The following is a 17,099-nucleotide window of genomic DNA, read 5'->3' on the forward strand; positions in this document are numbered from 1 at the left end:
AAGCTGAGATAAACTAAAATGTATACTACACAAACATATCAAGCATAAGTCATACTTTAAGATGGAGCTAATCCATGCAAGTAAAATACATGCAGCCAGATGACTGATTGGTAGTACACATGTATGCAGCATACTTTCTTTTAAGGTGATCACAGTTTCAGCTCTAAAACTCCGTTAAGTTGTCGAAATTTGCTCAGTGTCGTCCAAAAACGTTTTGTTACTGTAATGTCTCCGACAATGAAGGGGCTGTTCAGTGGATCAAATATTAGAATCTCAACATGGCCACGGGGAGGCCATCTTGGTTAAAGGAAAAATAAGTTATTTTCCAAAGGTGACAGGATCAGAGGCCAAAAACTCTGTTGGACAAGAAGATTCGAATTAAAGACCCCCAAAACGTACCTCTTGCATCCATCTTAGTAAAAGAATATTAAGCATAAAACATTGAAGCATTGAAGCATTAAGAAATATGTAAAGAAGGTGGATTAACCTGCTAAATGTCATATCTGCATGACATCACTGTTCATGTCAGAAACAAAACGCTCCTAGGCCTAATTCTGACTGTAACATTGTAAGTAAAAATCTATACTGAATACTTCTTGGTCATATCTTACACTACGGTGTAGCTATGGAACACGTATAAGTACACATACAGGATGAATTTGATTGTATGAGTGAGTTAGTATGCAGCCTTAAGAAAAATCCCTGCAATATCACGGCGGAGGACACCAGAAATGGGCTTCCTACATTGTACCCATGTGGAGAATGGAACCCCGGTCTTCAGCGTGACGAGTAGCCGCTTTAACTATTAGGCTACGCCAACGCCCCAGAATGTATTTGAAGGGATCCAGCTGCTTGATGCAAGTTGTATAGACAGGTGAGATATTGCCCATACTGCAAATGTATCCTTTACATGGTTGCTTACTTGTCCACTTTGTGTATACATTTATTGAGATTGGTATTAAAATGTAAACGGAAACATCGCTACAGTTTCAATAAGCATTAGCATCTATACTCATATATGTAAATGTCATACAAAGAGTTTGTTTTTATCTTTGAAAGGAGGAAGTGAAGAATTTTGTTTTTCGCAAAACATTTTCTTCTCAGGACACCCTCTGATCATCATGCTTAGGTATTATTCGGGAAACTTATATTTCTGTATTATGTATTGAAAATCTATTAGGTCTTTGAATGGCATGAAGAAGACAAATATGAGGAAAAGAGTCCGTAACGTTGTGTTCCTCGTAATGAAGAAGTTGACATTCATAAAAATTATCTTCCTTGTTAAAATCTATTGTTATAAAATCAAGTTGTTTCTTCCGTGACATCCTTATAGAGTCATTATGCCATATTAATCTGCTGGATTTCCTGTTGTCCCCTGAGCACACCAGAAAACTAGGAACATGGGTTTTAGTCCCTATTCGGTTCTTCAGCACCACGCCCGTGCTTGTGGGCTTAAGTAAAGTAGTACACGTTTAAGACCAGCATCACGTCGAGCTGGCCAACGTACCCTGACAAGACGTGATATACCTTGGATTCGGTTCAAAGCGGCGTCAAAGTGCACTAACTCACTCACTCTCTAAGTCACGTAAGATATGGACACTGCCACATTTGGCATCATCCATCTGTCATGGGATCCGTGTTGCTCCGGGAGTATTGACGCCGTTACTGCTCCAAGACTATGTCTGTGTTGTCTGCTACTTGGCTGAAAGAATAAAACATTGTTTGGAATCTAGTACGTACCTTTCGGCGTGACGAGAGAACCCAATTACCCCATCAAACCTACCCTACTGCCCCATAACGTTTTGTATTTACAAGCGCGTCATGTACACATGTGTATTATTGTGTGTATTATTGCTAGTTACAGTCTACACATATGATCAGGACAATCCAGCAGTAGGTCGGCATCTAAATAGAAAACTTCACTTAGAATACGACACATGACTATGTGTCGTGTCTTCGGTTGGAACGAGGAACCTGTCGAGCAAATGTGGTTTCAAATACCCTGAAAAACACTATATGTGACAGGTACCAAAATTTCGAGTGATCTTTTGAGAAAAAAACACATTACCAATAGAATGTGAACTGGCTGCCAGATATTTTTTACGAAGGATTTCTACAGAATTAACTGACGACCAAAGGAACTACTACCAAACTGAGGAAATTTAAGAACAAGTTCAAAATAAATCAATGCAAACCGTATCGTCCAAATACAACAATACTCTACGCTGTTAGTGATACACATTCACTGTGCTTTTGCTTGTAGAAACTGCGTAAAAGTTATGTTATACCGAAGACATGGGACTCTCATTCTGAACAAAACACACGACTGACACCCAGAGGCGCCCATGCCAACATTGATGGAACTGCCGGATTATCCAGTGTTGTTGTAACTAACCTGACGATAGGTCACAGACAGACAGGGTAGACATCAGATTGGTGTATTTTCTGATCTCCGGAATTCTTCCTTACAGTTTCGTCATAAGCGGCAAATGGCTTTGGGCATATGGTAAGGCGACAGACAGTGACCAGGAGACTTAGGACTCAGGGATTACAGCTATAGATAGCACGTCGGCAGAGACTGGCAACGACGTAACTGGCAGAGGATCGTCTACACTGATGAAATGCGATTCTGAGCTGACAAAGACCGCGTGTTTAACACCGAAAGGGACAACAAATGGCGGCATGGTGCGTATACGAGGTCGTGGTATGTGGTAGAGGGGCTGTTGTGGTGGGAGGAGGAATTTGTGGGCAGATGAGAGCATAGCTTGTCATCCTACAGGGTTACATGGGAGACATTCTTCATCCAATCCTCTTACCGTTCCTAGAACAATTTCATCCGCATCACAACCCCAGATCCCACACAGCCCGAGCTTCCTTGCAGCCCACAATGTCAAGGTCTTGCCTTGGCCTGCGCTACACAAATGTGTCCCTTTTGAAATACGTTTGGGATGGTATGGATAGTCGCGTGCGACAGTAAATAACATCTTCCAGCTAACCGACAAGAACTGATCCAGGTCCTCCAAGAGGATTTTTCACGTATCCCATGTGACGTTTTCAGAAGACTGACTTTTCTTGGTTCATTGCGTGTCTGATCAGGAGCTATTAATGTGTCAATGAACCGGAGCCATTTTTAGATGTGTGTAGTCATTTTTCGTTACGTTGAAAGCATATTTCTGCCACCCTACATCAATCCCGGCTAGCGCCATGCCAGTATCGGTCGTTATATGAATGTCTTGATTTATGTGAATTTCGTTGAGACATTTGCAATACATTTTACTTCTTGTATCTGTTGTTTGTGTTTTTGAACACAAGTTTGTCGAGTTTCCTTTGGTCGTCACTTAATTTGCTCAATCTTGAATACAATACAACGTCATCAGATCAGCAATACAACGTGAAGCAAAGAGTTTCGTTATCTAGACAATCCATGAGGGCGAGTAAAGTGTTTTTATACTACGTTACATTTATAAGGCATTTACAGTTACATTTATACCATGAAACTAATGCTTAATAGGTATTTTCTTGGTAAAAAAGGAAAAAAACAAAGTCTTTATTTACATGTACAGGCGACACTGAGTGCATGCTTTTGTCTCAGTCATTGTACACCAGACCTGACTGTCGATATAGATAATGGAGATCGATAATTGTTAACTCAATAGAAATCGATTATCGATAATGATCGGAGACGTAGATTTGAGCAAAACTGTCTGAAAAAAAGTAATATAATGTACATCACTGGTAAGTGACGACATGTTTTTGAATGGGTTATTAACAAAAAGGCGTCCTGAAAATAAGTTAGAAGCAAGCCTTGAATACAGTCCTAAAAGTATATTGTGTATATCATTGGATTTATTATCTTCAGTACAATATACAAACATGTACTACTATCAGAATCATTATCACTCTTTGATGTTTGATTAAATAAATTAATAGATCCCTTTTCACAGCCCATTCATCCTATGCTTGACATAAACATCCTTCGGAATGTACAGATCACGGATAATTCAATATTTAAATGATGATAATATAGGAGAACGCTGCTGGGACCCTAAAAATATGTCGGAATTCACAGATTGTCGGATAATTCAGATGTGGGATTATACAGAGTCCACTGTATACAACTTGAAATCATAAAGGCATTTATACAACGTGAGTGATTGAGTGAGTGAGTTTAGTTTTACGCCGCATCGAGGAATATTCCAGCTATATGGCGGCGGTCTGTAAATAATCGAGTCTGGACCAGACAATCCAGTGATCAACAGCATGACCATCGATCTGCGCAATTGGGAATCAATGACATGTGTCGACCAAATCAGCAACCTGGCCACCCGATCCCGTTAGTCTCCTCTTACGACAAGCATGGGTTACTGAAGATCAATATTCTAACCCGGACCTTCACTGGTGGAGTGACAATCAGAAGTGATACATACAAAGGGAGGTGGAATGGGTCGGGGTGGATTATGGAAGCCATCTGCAATATGCGAAACACAATGTTTCAAAACTTGAAGTGAAGTTACCTGCAGTCGGACAGTGGATATGGTGAATACACCCGGGCCAGATAGTCTCTGTTTCCTTCGCGATCGCCTGTGGAAGGAACCAGGATGTAACGACCTGGGGTGAGTTCGAAACGGAATGTACGCTGTCGCATTTTAGCGTAGTGTGTCTCATCCTGCTCCCGCTTGACGGTAGTGACTACTGTCTCATCGTCAGGACTCTTCGTCTGAAAATAAACATATATTTTGCTATAAGGGGTCACTTATTTAATTTTAAGCAGTTCGAAACAGCAGCCATTTAGTAATTTAAAAGTTCAGAACATTTGGAGTGGATTGTCCACACATTCAGCGTTTTCGATGTTCATTGACATGTCATTCGTGTATGTTACTTACACTGCTACTGCATTGTACACCAGATGTACAACTTGAAATAGATGTCCCTTAATATTGTACATGTTGATGTCACTACCTACTCACTGTAGGCTACTTTAAACAGGCGACATTGAGGTAGGTGAGGTGAGGTGAAATTGGGTTTTACGTCGTGCTTGAGAATATTTCGCTCATATGACGACGTTTATGAGTGTGTATGTGTATGTGCGGCTGCTTGTACTAACCCAGACTTAATCTGGTTTTATAGTGCTAGCCCACTGAGATACCATGCCGCAGTGAAGCATGAATACCCCACTCAGACATATTATACTGACTCCGAGCCGACCAGTCCTTGATGTACCCATTAATGCCGAGCGCCAGACAGGGACCAACAAGTACCATAGTTAAACGTCTTTTGGTATGACGCGGTCGGGGATCGAACCCGCGACCTTCCGCTCTCCGGGCAGACGCTATAACCACTACACCACGGAGGCGGTCTGCTACATTGAGTGCCATTGCTATAGGCTAAGTCATTGTACACCAGACCTGACTGTCGATATAGATAATGGAGATCAATAATCGTTAACTCAATAGCAATCGATTATCGATAAATATCGGAGACGTAGATTTGAGCAAAAATGTCTGAAAAAATTAATATAATTTACATCACTGGTAAGTGACGACATGCTTTTGCATGGGTTATTAACAAAAAGCGTCCTGAAAATAATTTAGAAGCAAGCCTTGAATACAGTCCTAAAAGTATATTGTGTGAAATAATTAAACTTTTTTCTATCAAAAAGTTGATATACGATGTTATCGATGACACATTCAATTTTCGTTTCGATAATCGTAAAAACTATTTCCTATCGAGGATATTTTCAATTATTGATCATTTTAGTCAGCCGTATTGTACATCTACTTTCCAAAGATGACAAGGCATGTTGTACATTTCATTGCCACTGGCTATGTCATTGTACACCTACCTTGAACAGATTACATTGAATGTTGTACATTTCATCCCCACGGTCAGCTCGCTGGATGATGTGGACGACGATAGGTACAGAATCTACGAATAAGAGTGAGTAAGTCAGTGAGTGTGCTTTACACCGCTTTTAGCAATATTCAAGTAATATTAGAAATAGGCACCTGAAATGGGCTTCACACATTGTACACATGTGGGGAATCGAAACCGGGTCTTCGGCGTGACGAGCGAACGCTTTAACCACTAGGCCACCCCACCGCCTTGAGAATCAGAAGAAATCATCAAACTTATTTAAATAAACACATACGTACTGTCACGATCTGGCTTCACTACAATGAACATAAATTACACTCAAATGAAATTTTTCTGTCATGTGCAGTCGTTCAACGAAACGATCTCAACATGCTTTTAGATTATATGGTTCGAGTTTACAGACGCACACATGGTTCGAGATTAGCTATACATACACGGTTCGAGATTTCAGATGTATCCCGGATCTCTTTCAAAACAAACATTTCTCGGATCGTGTTGCCTTGTGAAGATAACATAAACAAAACATAATTTCTTTAGGATCCGAGACGGGTCTTTGTAGTTTTGTCGCACTTTGCGAAACTTAAAGAAATATTCAACGCAGCGATTTATTTATCCAAGGTGAGTGATACATGAGAGTATGGCAATCTTTCATGCCATCTTTCATTACTGTTATATATGTTCGTAATCGTTGGTGATTCTCCATCATCACCATAATTCTCAAAACATCTTTCGACTCCTGAAGATTGTCTTCAACAACCCATGCTTGTCGTAAGAAGAGACTAACGGGATCGGGTGGTCAGGCTCGCTGACTTGGTTGACACATGTCATCGTATCCAAAGTGCATAGTTCAATGCTCATGTTAATCACTAAATTGTCTGGTTTGACTGGATAACTGGAATATTGCTGAGGTAAACAACAAACAAAAACAAACAAACAAACAGACAGAAACATAAGGAAAAACGTCTTTTTATGCGTGGTTCACGAACACCTGGTGTTAGCAATGAGTGTCAGTTATCCATTCACATATTTTTCACTGCATTTTTACTTTTACGTCCATTGAAATCTCTTTTTACCAGGTTATAGAGACTGCTTATTCTCGATTTATTTAAATACATTTGTCATTACAAGCTTCATCCGCCAAAGTAAAAGGTAATGAAGCATACAACCTTTAGATGACAATTTCTGTTTTATTGCAGAGAGCGACGTTTCGGTATAGATTCTTATACCGAAACGTCGGACTATATATAGAAGAAATATATACAGGAAACTGTCATCTAAAAGTTGTATGCTCATTACTGACTCACCAACTTGTCGATCAAACAATTAAACTTAGAAAATTATTCGCCATATTTTTCATATGATTATAAAACTTATAATTTATTGGCACATGTCCCATACCATACCCTGAAAGCCGTCTTCATGAGGAACCGTGAATGCCAGTCTTGGATTGTCTTGGAGTATCTGCGCATCGGATTCATCATCTCTGGAACCTCCCTTCCACTCCCCGAATATCCTCAAAACGTAATCTTTGAAAGATTAAAAGAGTGAGTGAGTATGTTTTACGCCACTTTTAGCAATATTCCAGCAATAGCGCGTCGTCATATGAGCGAAATATTCTCAAGCACGACGTAAAACCCAATTTCACCTCACCTCACCTCCAGCAATAGCACGACTGGTAATCATGTGTGGAATCAATTTAGGAAATTACTAAATTAGGATAGGTAACCATGATCATGAGTAATTAAGATGGAAAACATTTTTACAAATGTCTTGAAACTTACGTAACTGCTCGGTTTGTCCATTGATGTCGAAATCGGGGGTTAGAGAACACACAGTCGTTATGAAGAAAATCTCTCTGAAATCTCGCAGTGCCATCCAGAACACCCCGTCCTCTTTGTCCTCTAAGAGGTTTTGCCTGTCCAAATCCGTTAACTTCTTCCAATTAGGACTCCTGGAAACCATGGCAACGTGTGTAAATAATAAAACTGAGTCAAAATGGAAATGAAAGGAATTGAAGAACAATGTAAGTAGGCTTGCCAAAATGATCGGTTATCGGAAATGTCATAGGAAATATAATAAACATTATCGATATGAAATTGTGTTATCCATAATATTGATTATTAGCTTATGTGACAGAATCTCACAAAATATACAAATATTTAGGACTTTATTCATGGCCCGTTTCTCAGGGCGCCATTTTGTGAATAGTCCATGCAAAAACATGTCTCCACTCCCCAGTAATGTGAAATATATTAATTACTTCCGGACATTTTTGCTCAAAGTTACGCCTCTGATAGTTATCGATGATCGATTGATAGTTAGTTGATTATTGATCTTTATTATCCATATCGATGGTCAGCCCTAAATGTTAGTAGATGCTTGTTTCGCAATACATCATTGGTCACCTAATAGATAAACGGCTATCTGTTGACAGTTGTCTCAATCTCATAGTTTTTTATCAAATGTTATCATTGCATCATCACGATATGGCTGAAATATTGCCGATGTGACGATAAATTTTAACTCACTCACTCAGTTAACTCACTATCATTACACCAAAGGGTGAATACTGTATATCCAAGTGTGTTCAATTCCTTTTAATGGAAACAGTGTTTGAATATTATGTGCAACGCACTAATGCAGTTCAGATTAAATGAAATAATCGAAGACTGAGCCCAGTGACCAAACGTCGAAACAGCCGATCACATATTGTCATAATTGAACACAAATGTATGTGAAATGTTGGTGAAATTCGAACGCTTTCGTATGTTGTTGGAACACACCCGAGAAACATCACCGGATTGTATGAATTATTTACAGACCAATCTCTTATAGCTGGTCAATGGTTAAGTGTAAACAATATGCAAACAAAGAAATCCGGAATCAAATATCTCATAAAATACCAACTTGTCACTCCACTTCCCTGTCCATTCATCCGACCCCCATGGGTTGCGCATCTGCAAGAGGAAAACCCTCTTCCCGTTCTTTTTCGTTATCTTTGAAAAAAAGAAGACGAAGTTAGAGTGAGTGAGTGTCTTCCTCATAGTCTGTGATGTGATGAGTGATACAAAATTAGTATTACAAGCTTCAGGTCCAGTGTTGCTTTGTAGCTATGTTATAACATGGTGTTTCTTATCTTCGCCAATTATGTAAGTAGAAAAGACACAACGTATTCCACATCCGTTGGAATTGTCAACGCGTGGTATGTGGTCGACTGGGGAATTAGCTCGGAATTAAGACGAAGTGTAGGTACAATACGTTGACAAGACGAAAGAATACGTTGAGCTCAAACTTCTTTAGTTACATGACAGACAATACACAAGACATAAATTAGGTGAGCGGAGTTCCTGCTCAACCCCAGGGCGTTTCCTACGGGCGGCATTATCCTGCTCGTGGTCGTCCCAACACAAACAGTCGGAATACCAGACTCGTACCCTTTTTGTGTCTAGATGTAGGCATACTAAGTATATATATACAGTTTTTGATAACAATGGACAGGCGATGACTCATCAATGGACAGACAGAAAAACAATAGCACTTCCTTGACCAGTTGATGTGATGGCAGACACCGATGGGGATTACCGATGAAGGTTATAAATGTCTTATACAATAATTAATGGGCTGACAAGTCAATTTACAATGCGGTAGTGATAAGGATGTACAGTAGTGATTAAAAATACAGCTTAGCGTCATATATATATTACAATAAAGTCTCACATGTCTTGAGTACATAGTTTTGGACTTTATAAATATTTGGACGATGGCTGTCCTGAATTAGTCCCTATAACAGAATCTCTGCTAAAAACAGAGTAAAATGTACCATTCTGACTATATTGTGAGTTGGTTGGCTGGTTTAATGTTTAAACCATTTGGACCAGACAATCCAGTGATTAACAACATGAGTATCGATCTACGCGATTACACAATTGGGACAATACGATGACATGTGTTAACAAAGTCAGCGACCCTGACCACCCGATGCCCTTACTCGCTTCTTTACAACAAACATGGGTTGCTTAAGACCAATTCTGACCCGGATCTTCTAAAGGATAATAGCCCGACGCGGTGGCATGGCTGCTGGGTGAGACGAATGAATGTTGCTTTATAACAAATATATAATGGCAGCCTCTAATCCAGCCTGGATCACACAATAAGGATAATTACTCATGACATGTTTTCATGACACTGGATCGCATTTAATCAATTGAATCACCGAGTCTGACAAATGGATCAAATTTAATCAGATTTTCTCATCACTATCTCTGCCCCGGAATCAACGCATTGGTGATAACACGTTTTTGTATATACATCTGTCATCATGAATCAGCCACTAGTCATATTTACCTCATGTGCACTAATCAGAGAGTAGGCGTGACCTGGAACTATTCCGTTTGATGATGACGTGCCCTGGAAGTTGCAGGAAATGTTTTATACCGGAGTTTTTTATTATTCATTATTTCTCCACATTTACTAAATATCTCAGCAAAGGTACACACCTATGCCATTCACAAATTGTCAAACTGCTTTTGGTTCATGAAAGATAACACATGATAAACACAAGTATAGTTACATATAGTACATATTTTGATGCTATCACTAGTTGGTATTCATTTACAAAGAAATCGTAAGAGTTAAGATGGTTGGTTTGGTTGTTGGTTAAATCCACACTCAGCAATATTCCAGCTACATGTCGGAGGCCAGGACCAGACAATCCAGTGATCAATATCATCAGCATCGATCTACGCAATATGGATACGATGACATGTGTCAACGAAGTCAGCGAGCCTGATCACCCAATCTCGTTGGCCACTTCTTAAGACAAGCAAATAAGAATTAAGAACATATACAATGACTTTGCCATGTGAAAGTCAAGACATAGAAACAAGGAACCTACTGATTTCGTGGAGCAAGTCACAAAGGCTCCACACTTCAGTGCATTGACTATACGTTGAAACAGGACGCTGTGATTGGTGTATTTCATCACTACCGTCTCTGGCACACCTCCTGTCAATGCTAGATAGGCATCACTTGGCATGCCTCCTTCAGCAACTTTGTACGAGTCGTGACATCTGTTCAAAAAGACATACTGAGGCATATAAAAATAAGTATATTGAACCTACATATTGGGCGAAGGTTACCAATATATGTTGAAATATATATTTCCAGGGGGATCAGTATGTTCAGCAGTTTCATTATTCAAGTTGCAATGAACATCACAAGGTACAGTGAACATGGTACAATGAACACCCAAGGTACACTGAACATCCAAGGTGCAGTGAACATACAAGGTGCAGTGAACATCCAAGGTACAGTGAACATCCAAGGTACACTGAACACCCAATCTGCAGGGAACATCCGAGGTACAGAGAACATCCAAGGTACACTGAACATACAAGCTACAGTGAACATCCAAGGTACAGTGAACATCCAAGGTACAGAGAACATCCATGGTTCAGTGAAGATACAAGCTACAGTGAACATCCAAGGTACAGTGAACATCCAAGGTACAGTGAACACCCAAGCTGCAGTGAACATCCAAGGTACAGAGTACATCCATGGTTCAGTGAACATACAAGCTACAGTGAACATCCAAGGCACAGTGGACATCCAAGCTACAGTGAAAATCCAAGGTACGGTGGACATCCAAGCTACAGTGAACATCCAAGGTACAGTGGACATCCAAGCTACAGTGAACATCCAAGGTACAGTGAACACCCAAAGTGCAGTGAACATACAAAGTACAGTGAACATCCAAGCTACAGTGAACATCCAGGTACAGTGGTAAGAGTATACAATAAATAATCATATATAGAATTGGAATGCTCCAACATGGAATTTAAATGTGGTTATGGTTTTGCTATGCATCCTTCATGTCAATGAAGATATTAAACGTTTATCGAACAACTTTTATTAAAGGCATTTAGAAGTGACAAACATAAAGGCGAAACATTATGTATACAGTATATGTGAACTTCTTTAGGTTGAGGAAAACAACGTTTCGGGATATATTCTTAATCCTTTACCAGATAAATGTTTAATGAAGGAGTAACAACATATCCCGAAGCATCGTGTTCATCAACATAAGACGTTGACATCCATAATTGTTTTGCCTTTAATTCTTTTTGTCTGCAAGTATAAGCCAGAGGCAATCAATCTCGGATATCCGAGGGAACATAGTGGTAGCACTCAATGATCAAGAAAAGATCAGGCCTGGCACGTTGCTGTAAACTTTAGAAGAAGTTGCTATTAGGATTGGCTAACATTATCGATAATCCGAAATATCGTCGATGGGAATATTATCAATGATTATGGATATGAAAATGTGTGCTCTCATGAATATCGTATATATATTTGGTGTTAGAAAAAAAAATTAAATTATTTTTTTCTCAGAATATATCAAATTAGTCTGCTTCTAAATTATGTCCAGGATGCTGTTTTGTTAATAATCTATGCAAAACCATGTCACCACTCACAAGTGATGTGAACTATTTTCATTTCTTTCAGACATGTTTTGGCAGTGTTGTTCAAAGCTACGTATCCGATATTTATCGAAAATCGATCGACATTTAGTCTACGATTATCGATTTCTATTATCTATATCGAAAACCAGTCCTAGATGTTATCCATTAACGTTTTTTGTCTACATGTTCTTCCATCATCTGAATGCCTCGACAAGATCTCAAGAACAGTTATCATCATACACATCTTTGACTTACCCTGCAAGAGCCTTCTCCATCAGCGAAACCCACATTTCGTTAGTTCCTGATTTTGACTGAGCTCCAAATAATTCATTTGTTCCTTTTACTACAGGCAGGATATCATCAGTGTATACATCCTCCCATTCCCCGAACCTCCACAGTCGGCAGTGGAAGATTCCGTCTGTCTTAGGCTTGAAGGCATTCTTGTCAATCACCTGAAATTTAATGGTATCAATTTGTTTCAAATATAGTAAATTACGTTCATAATGAACACGTTTATATGACCAACTGTAGAGACCTTGTTTATTTGGTTTGGTTTGGTTCATGTTGTAATGCAAGAGGTGAGGTGAAATTGGGTTTAACGTCGTGCTAGAGAATATTTCGCTCATATGACGACGTGCATGCGTGTGTATGTGTAAGTGCGGCTGCACTGAGATACCATGCAGACTGAAGCTGGTTTTATAGTGCTTTAGATACCATGCCGCAGTGAAGCATGAATGCCCCACTCAGACACATCATACTGACTCCGAGCCGACCAGTCCTTGTTGTACCCAATAATACCGAACGCCAGGCAGGGACCAACAAGTACCATATGTTAACGTCTTTTGGGATGACGCGGTCGGGGATCGAACCCGCGACCTTCCGCTCTCCGGGCGGACGCCTTAACCACTACACCACGGAGGCGGTCTGTAATGCAAGAAGGAACCTTTGTTATTGGACGAATGGTATAGTATATCTGGTTCATACAATCAGATCAGAAACCCCGTGTATGCATTGGTTGGTTGTTGTTTAAACGCCATACTCAGCAGTATTCCAGCTATATTCCAGCTATATTGCAAATAATCTGGGCCAGACAATCCAGTGATTAACAGCATGAGCATCGATCTGCCAATTAATGATTTTGGGAATCACATTTTAGAAAGCCTATATATGAGGTTGTGTTAGAATTCAGATTCAAATATCTTTTCATATCGTTGACATGTTACTTCTTTACTTCAACCCATAACAAGGATTCTTCTGAACGATACATCACACATGAAAATAAGCCTAGAACACAATATGGAGAATCCTCCTAATTTCGATGAGATAACGTGTGAGACTATGCGGTCATGTGGAAATGTACGGTGATGGAGCAATGGTATATCAGCACGCTTGTCTCAGGCTAGACGAGCTAGTTTAGGGAACTTTGGTTCAACCGACGTTACACCGAAATATATTTCAACTTGCATACCTATCACTTCTTATAGTATACAGTGCTGAATAATACAAGTAAAACCAAGAGATACCTTTTTTCATGAGTTTCGGTTTTTCGGCAAGGTTTGCCAACATGGACAAGAACCAACATGTTCCAAACGTGCCTTGGTTGATATCTTCTATGCAAGCATCGTCATGAAACAGCACAGGGTCCGGGACAATCTCCTTTTAAAACAAAACATTGGAGTAAGATGCATAGGTGAGTTAAGGCGTTTATATGGTTCACCGTATCATACTCCTTCCTGTGAATGAAATATGAAGTTTCAGTTTGTCTGAGGTATTGACGCACTACTCAGTGAATGAATGAGTTTAGTTTGACGCCGCACTCTGCAATATTAGAGCAATCGGTAAATGTATGTATGTATGTATGTGTGTGTGTGTGTGTGTGTGTGTGTGTGTGTGTGTGTGTGGATGGATGGATGGATGGATGGATGCATGCATGTATGTCACTGTTGTCGTCATACATTACATTCTGTGAAAGATTTCATTTTCTCACACCATCAACCAGTTTGAGGACCTTATTCATTGCCTGCTTCCAAATTATGTATAGGAATCTGTTTTGTTTATAATTCATGCAAAATCATGTACCACGCGCCAGTGACGTGAAATATATTCAATTCCATCAGACATTTATGGCATTTTTGCTCACAGTTACGTCATTTATTGACAATCGATCGATATATAGTTGACGATTATCGAGTTGTATTATCTATATCGATAACCAGTCCTTGATATGACTGCCACCAAAAGTTAGCAAACCCATCGCCATCTTCATTCATGGAACACCAAATTAGGAAATCTATGAATGGTCAATTGAAACGAAACAAACATCAGCCCATCAGGATGATATGCTTAGCGATGTTAATTTTTTTTTAAGCCAGGTGTCGAGCTACGAGGTAATAGTTGCAGACAATACTCACATATGATCTCTTCCATTCTATTAGATGCGCAGTTTCATCAACTTTTATTATCGCCGGTTTATCGAAGTTGGGGTCTGTCCACTCCTGTCCAGGTGCAACCTCCGGACGTTCTGTCTTGCGTGGTACTGGGGCAGTCCTGAAGTCTCTCGTCCAGAACTGGAGTCCAGACCCTTCAGGATCTTCCTCGTAGTTCATGCTTCGGTTTAGTAGTCACCTGGAACCTGTTAATTGTGTGTGTCACTTTGTAGATAAATAAATATATAATGTGCATCATTAGTTTACATGCAGACGAAAATACAGGACACATATTTGTACACATTTGAGTGAGTGGTTGAGTGAGGTTGGTTGAAAGGTTGTGTAAGTGGTTGAGTGAGTGGTTGTGTGAGTGGTTGAATGGGTGAGTGAGTGGTTGAGTGGCTGGTTGAGTGAGTGGTTGAGCGAGGTTGATTGAAAGGCTGAGTAAGTAGTTGAGTGGTTGAGTGAGTGGTTGGATGAGTGGTTGAGTGAGTGGTTGAATGAGTGGTTGAGTGAGTGGTTGGATGAGTGGTTGAATGAGTGGTTGAATGAGTGGTTGAATGAGTGGTTGAGTGGTTGAGTGAGTGGTTGGATGAGCGGTTGAGTGAGTGGTTGAATGGTTGAGTGGCTGGTTGAGTGAGTGGTTGAATGAGTGGTTGAGTGGTTGAATGAGTGGTTGGATGAGCGGTTGAGTGAGTGGTTGAAAGGTTGAGTGGCTGGTTGAGTGAGTGGTTGAATGGTTGAGTGGCTGGTTGAGTGAGTGGTTGAATGGTTGAGTGGTTGAATGAGTGGTTGGATGAGCGGTTGAGTGAGTGGTTGAATGGTTGAGTGGCTGGTTGAGTGAGTGGTTGAATGGTTGAGTGTTTGAATGGTTGAGTGGCTGGTTGAGTGAGTGGTTGAATGGTTGAGTGTTTGAATGGTTGAGTGGCTGGTTGAGTGAGTTGTTGAATGAGTTTTATCTAGTTTTATTACCACAACATATCAGCTTAATGTGGAGTAAAGCCAGAAACAATGCATGTCTCAGAGGTTTGCCATCTTGGCATAAACCGCAATCACGGATATGGCCCTACAAAACCTGGAAACAAAATCGGGGCGAACCGGAATTCGAAACCATAATCATATGGACACAACTCTGCGGTGCTTTAGACGACTCAGGCACCCGTTCCCCGGGCCTGTTTCAAGAATCCCGCAGTGTTCCAGTTCCCGGTGGAAACACTGTAGTGTACAAAACCATCAGCTGACTGCTGTTCAACTTTGTTCAACACTGTCTCAGATTATTAAATCGTCATATAGCCCTTCGTGTGTTTGTCAAAATTCACAAACCCATGAAGACCCGGGTCAGAACTGTCTTCTTCAACCCATGCATGTCGTAAAAGGCGACTGGCGACATTGAATGGTCAGGCTCGGAACACATGTCATCGTATCCCATCTGCGTAAATCGATACCCATGCTGTTGTTCACTGGATTGTCTGGCCCAGACTCGATTATTCATAGACCGCTGCCACATAGATGGAATATTGCTGAATGCAGCATTAAACAACAAACCATCCAAGCAATCATAATTCACAATCGAAGTTTGTGGTTTGTGCCAAGTTATATAATTATCATAAACATTTCCTGTTGGGTTAGGTGTTCAGTTTAGTTGTTATTGTAGGGCTGGCTTTCGATATAGATAACAGAGATCGATAATCGTTAACTAAATATTGTAAATGGATCGGTTCACTCGAAACATTGTCAATGGATCGGTTCGCTCAAAACATGTCCTATCCGTTATACCATTGAGCGAAATTACCTTTCAAACATTGATACTTTCAAGAATGTCATTCTGTTGCTGCGATATTATCAATCTTGCAAATTTCGGTATTGTATATATTAAATATTCGGAATAGATCATTGGTTATACAACACACTTGATATGGATGTGCAACGTCTTTATTATTTACACACGACGTTCATTCACCTAATGAAGAGGCAGGCATTAGCCCAGAAACGTCGTAATTCACCTGATGAAGGAGCAAGTATTGGCCTAGTAACGTCGTGTGTAAAAATAAAGAAGTTGCACATCCATATCAAGTGCCTTGTATTACCCTACCAACTTCTAAATGCCTATCAAACATCTAGAACATGGGTTGCTGAAGATCAATTTCTAACCTGGATCTTCACAGGTCTTTAGCAAGTTTGATTGCACAAGTAGGTCATGACACCTCGGGCATTGATGCGAGTCAAGGGAGCCTTCGATGACGCAAACTGTCGAGAGCATCATAAACAAAGATTACGTGTGTAGTCGGAAAGTCAACCAACCATATCTTTGAAGAGAACCATATCTTTGAAGAGAACC

At 40.1% G+C, this 17,099-nt stretch overlaps 1 protein-coding gene across 1 annotated transcript; it reads right to left on the bottom strand.

Annotated features, from left to right (window-relative positions):
* Nucleotides 1-1,095: 1,095 nt before the first annotated feature.
* On the bottom strand, nt 1,096-12,789 carry LOC124269140 (calpain-2 catalytic subunit-like). The gene is made up of 9 exons (XM_046704161.1): nt 12,591-12,789; nt 10,769-10,943; nt 10,219-10,281; nt 8,782-8,870; nt 7,656-7,825; nt 7,278-7,400; nt 5,843-5,925; nt 4,515-4,717; nt 1,096-1,702 (listed from the first exon to the last, which is right to left on the bottom strand). The coding sequence occupies exons 1-9, from the start codon at nt 12,623-12,625 to the stop codon at nt 1,663-1,665; spliced, it is 981 nt and encodes a 326-aa protein (XP_046560117.1). The 5' UTR covers nt 12,626-12,789; the 3' UTR covers nt 1,096-1,662.
* Nucleotides 12,790-17,099: the final 4,310 nt, after the last annotated feature.

This window comes from Haliotis rubra, unplaced genomic scaffold (assembly GCF_003918875.1).
Source record: "Haliotis rubra isolate DU_JTF1 unplaced genomic scaffold, ASM391887v1 Scf1423, whole genome shotgun sequence".
Lineage (NCBI taxonomy): Eukaryota > Metazoa > Mollusca > Gastropoda > Lepetellida > Haliotidae > Haliotis > Haliotis rubra.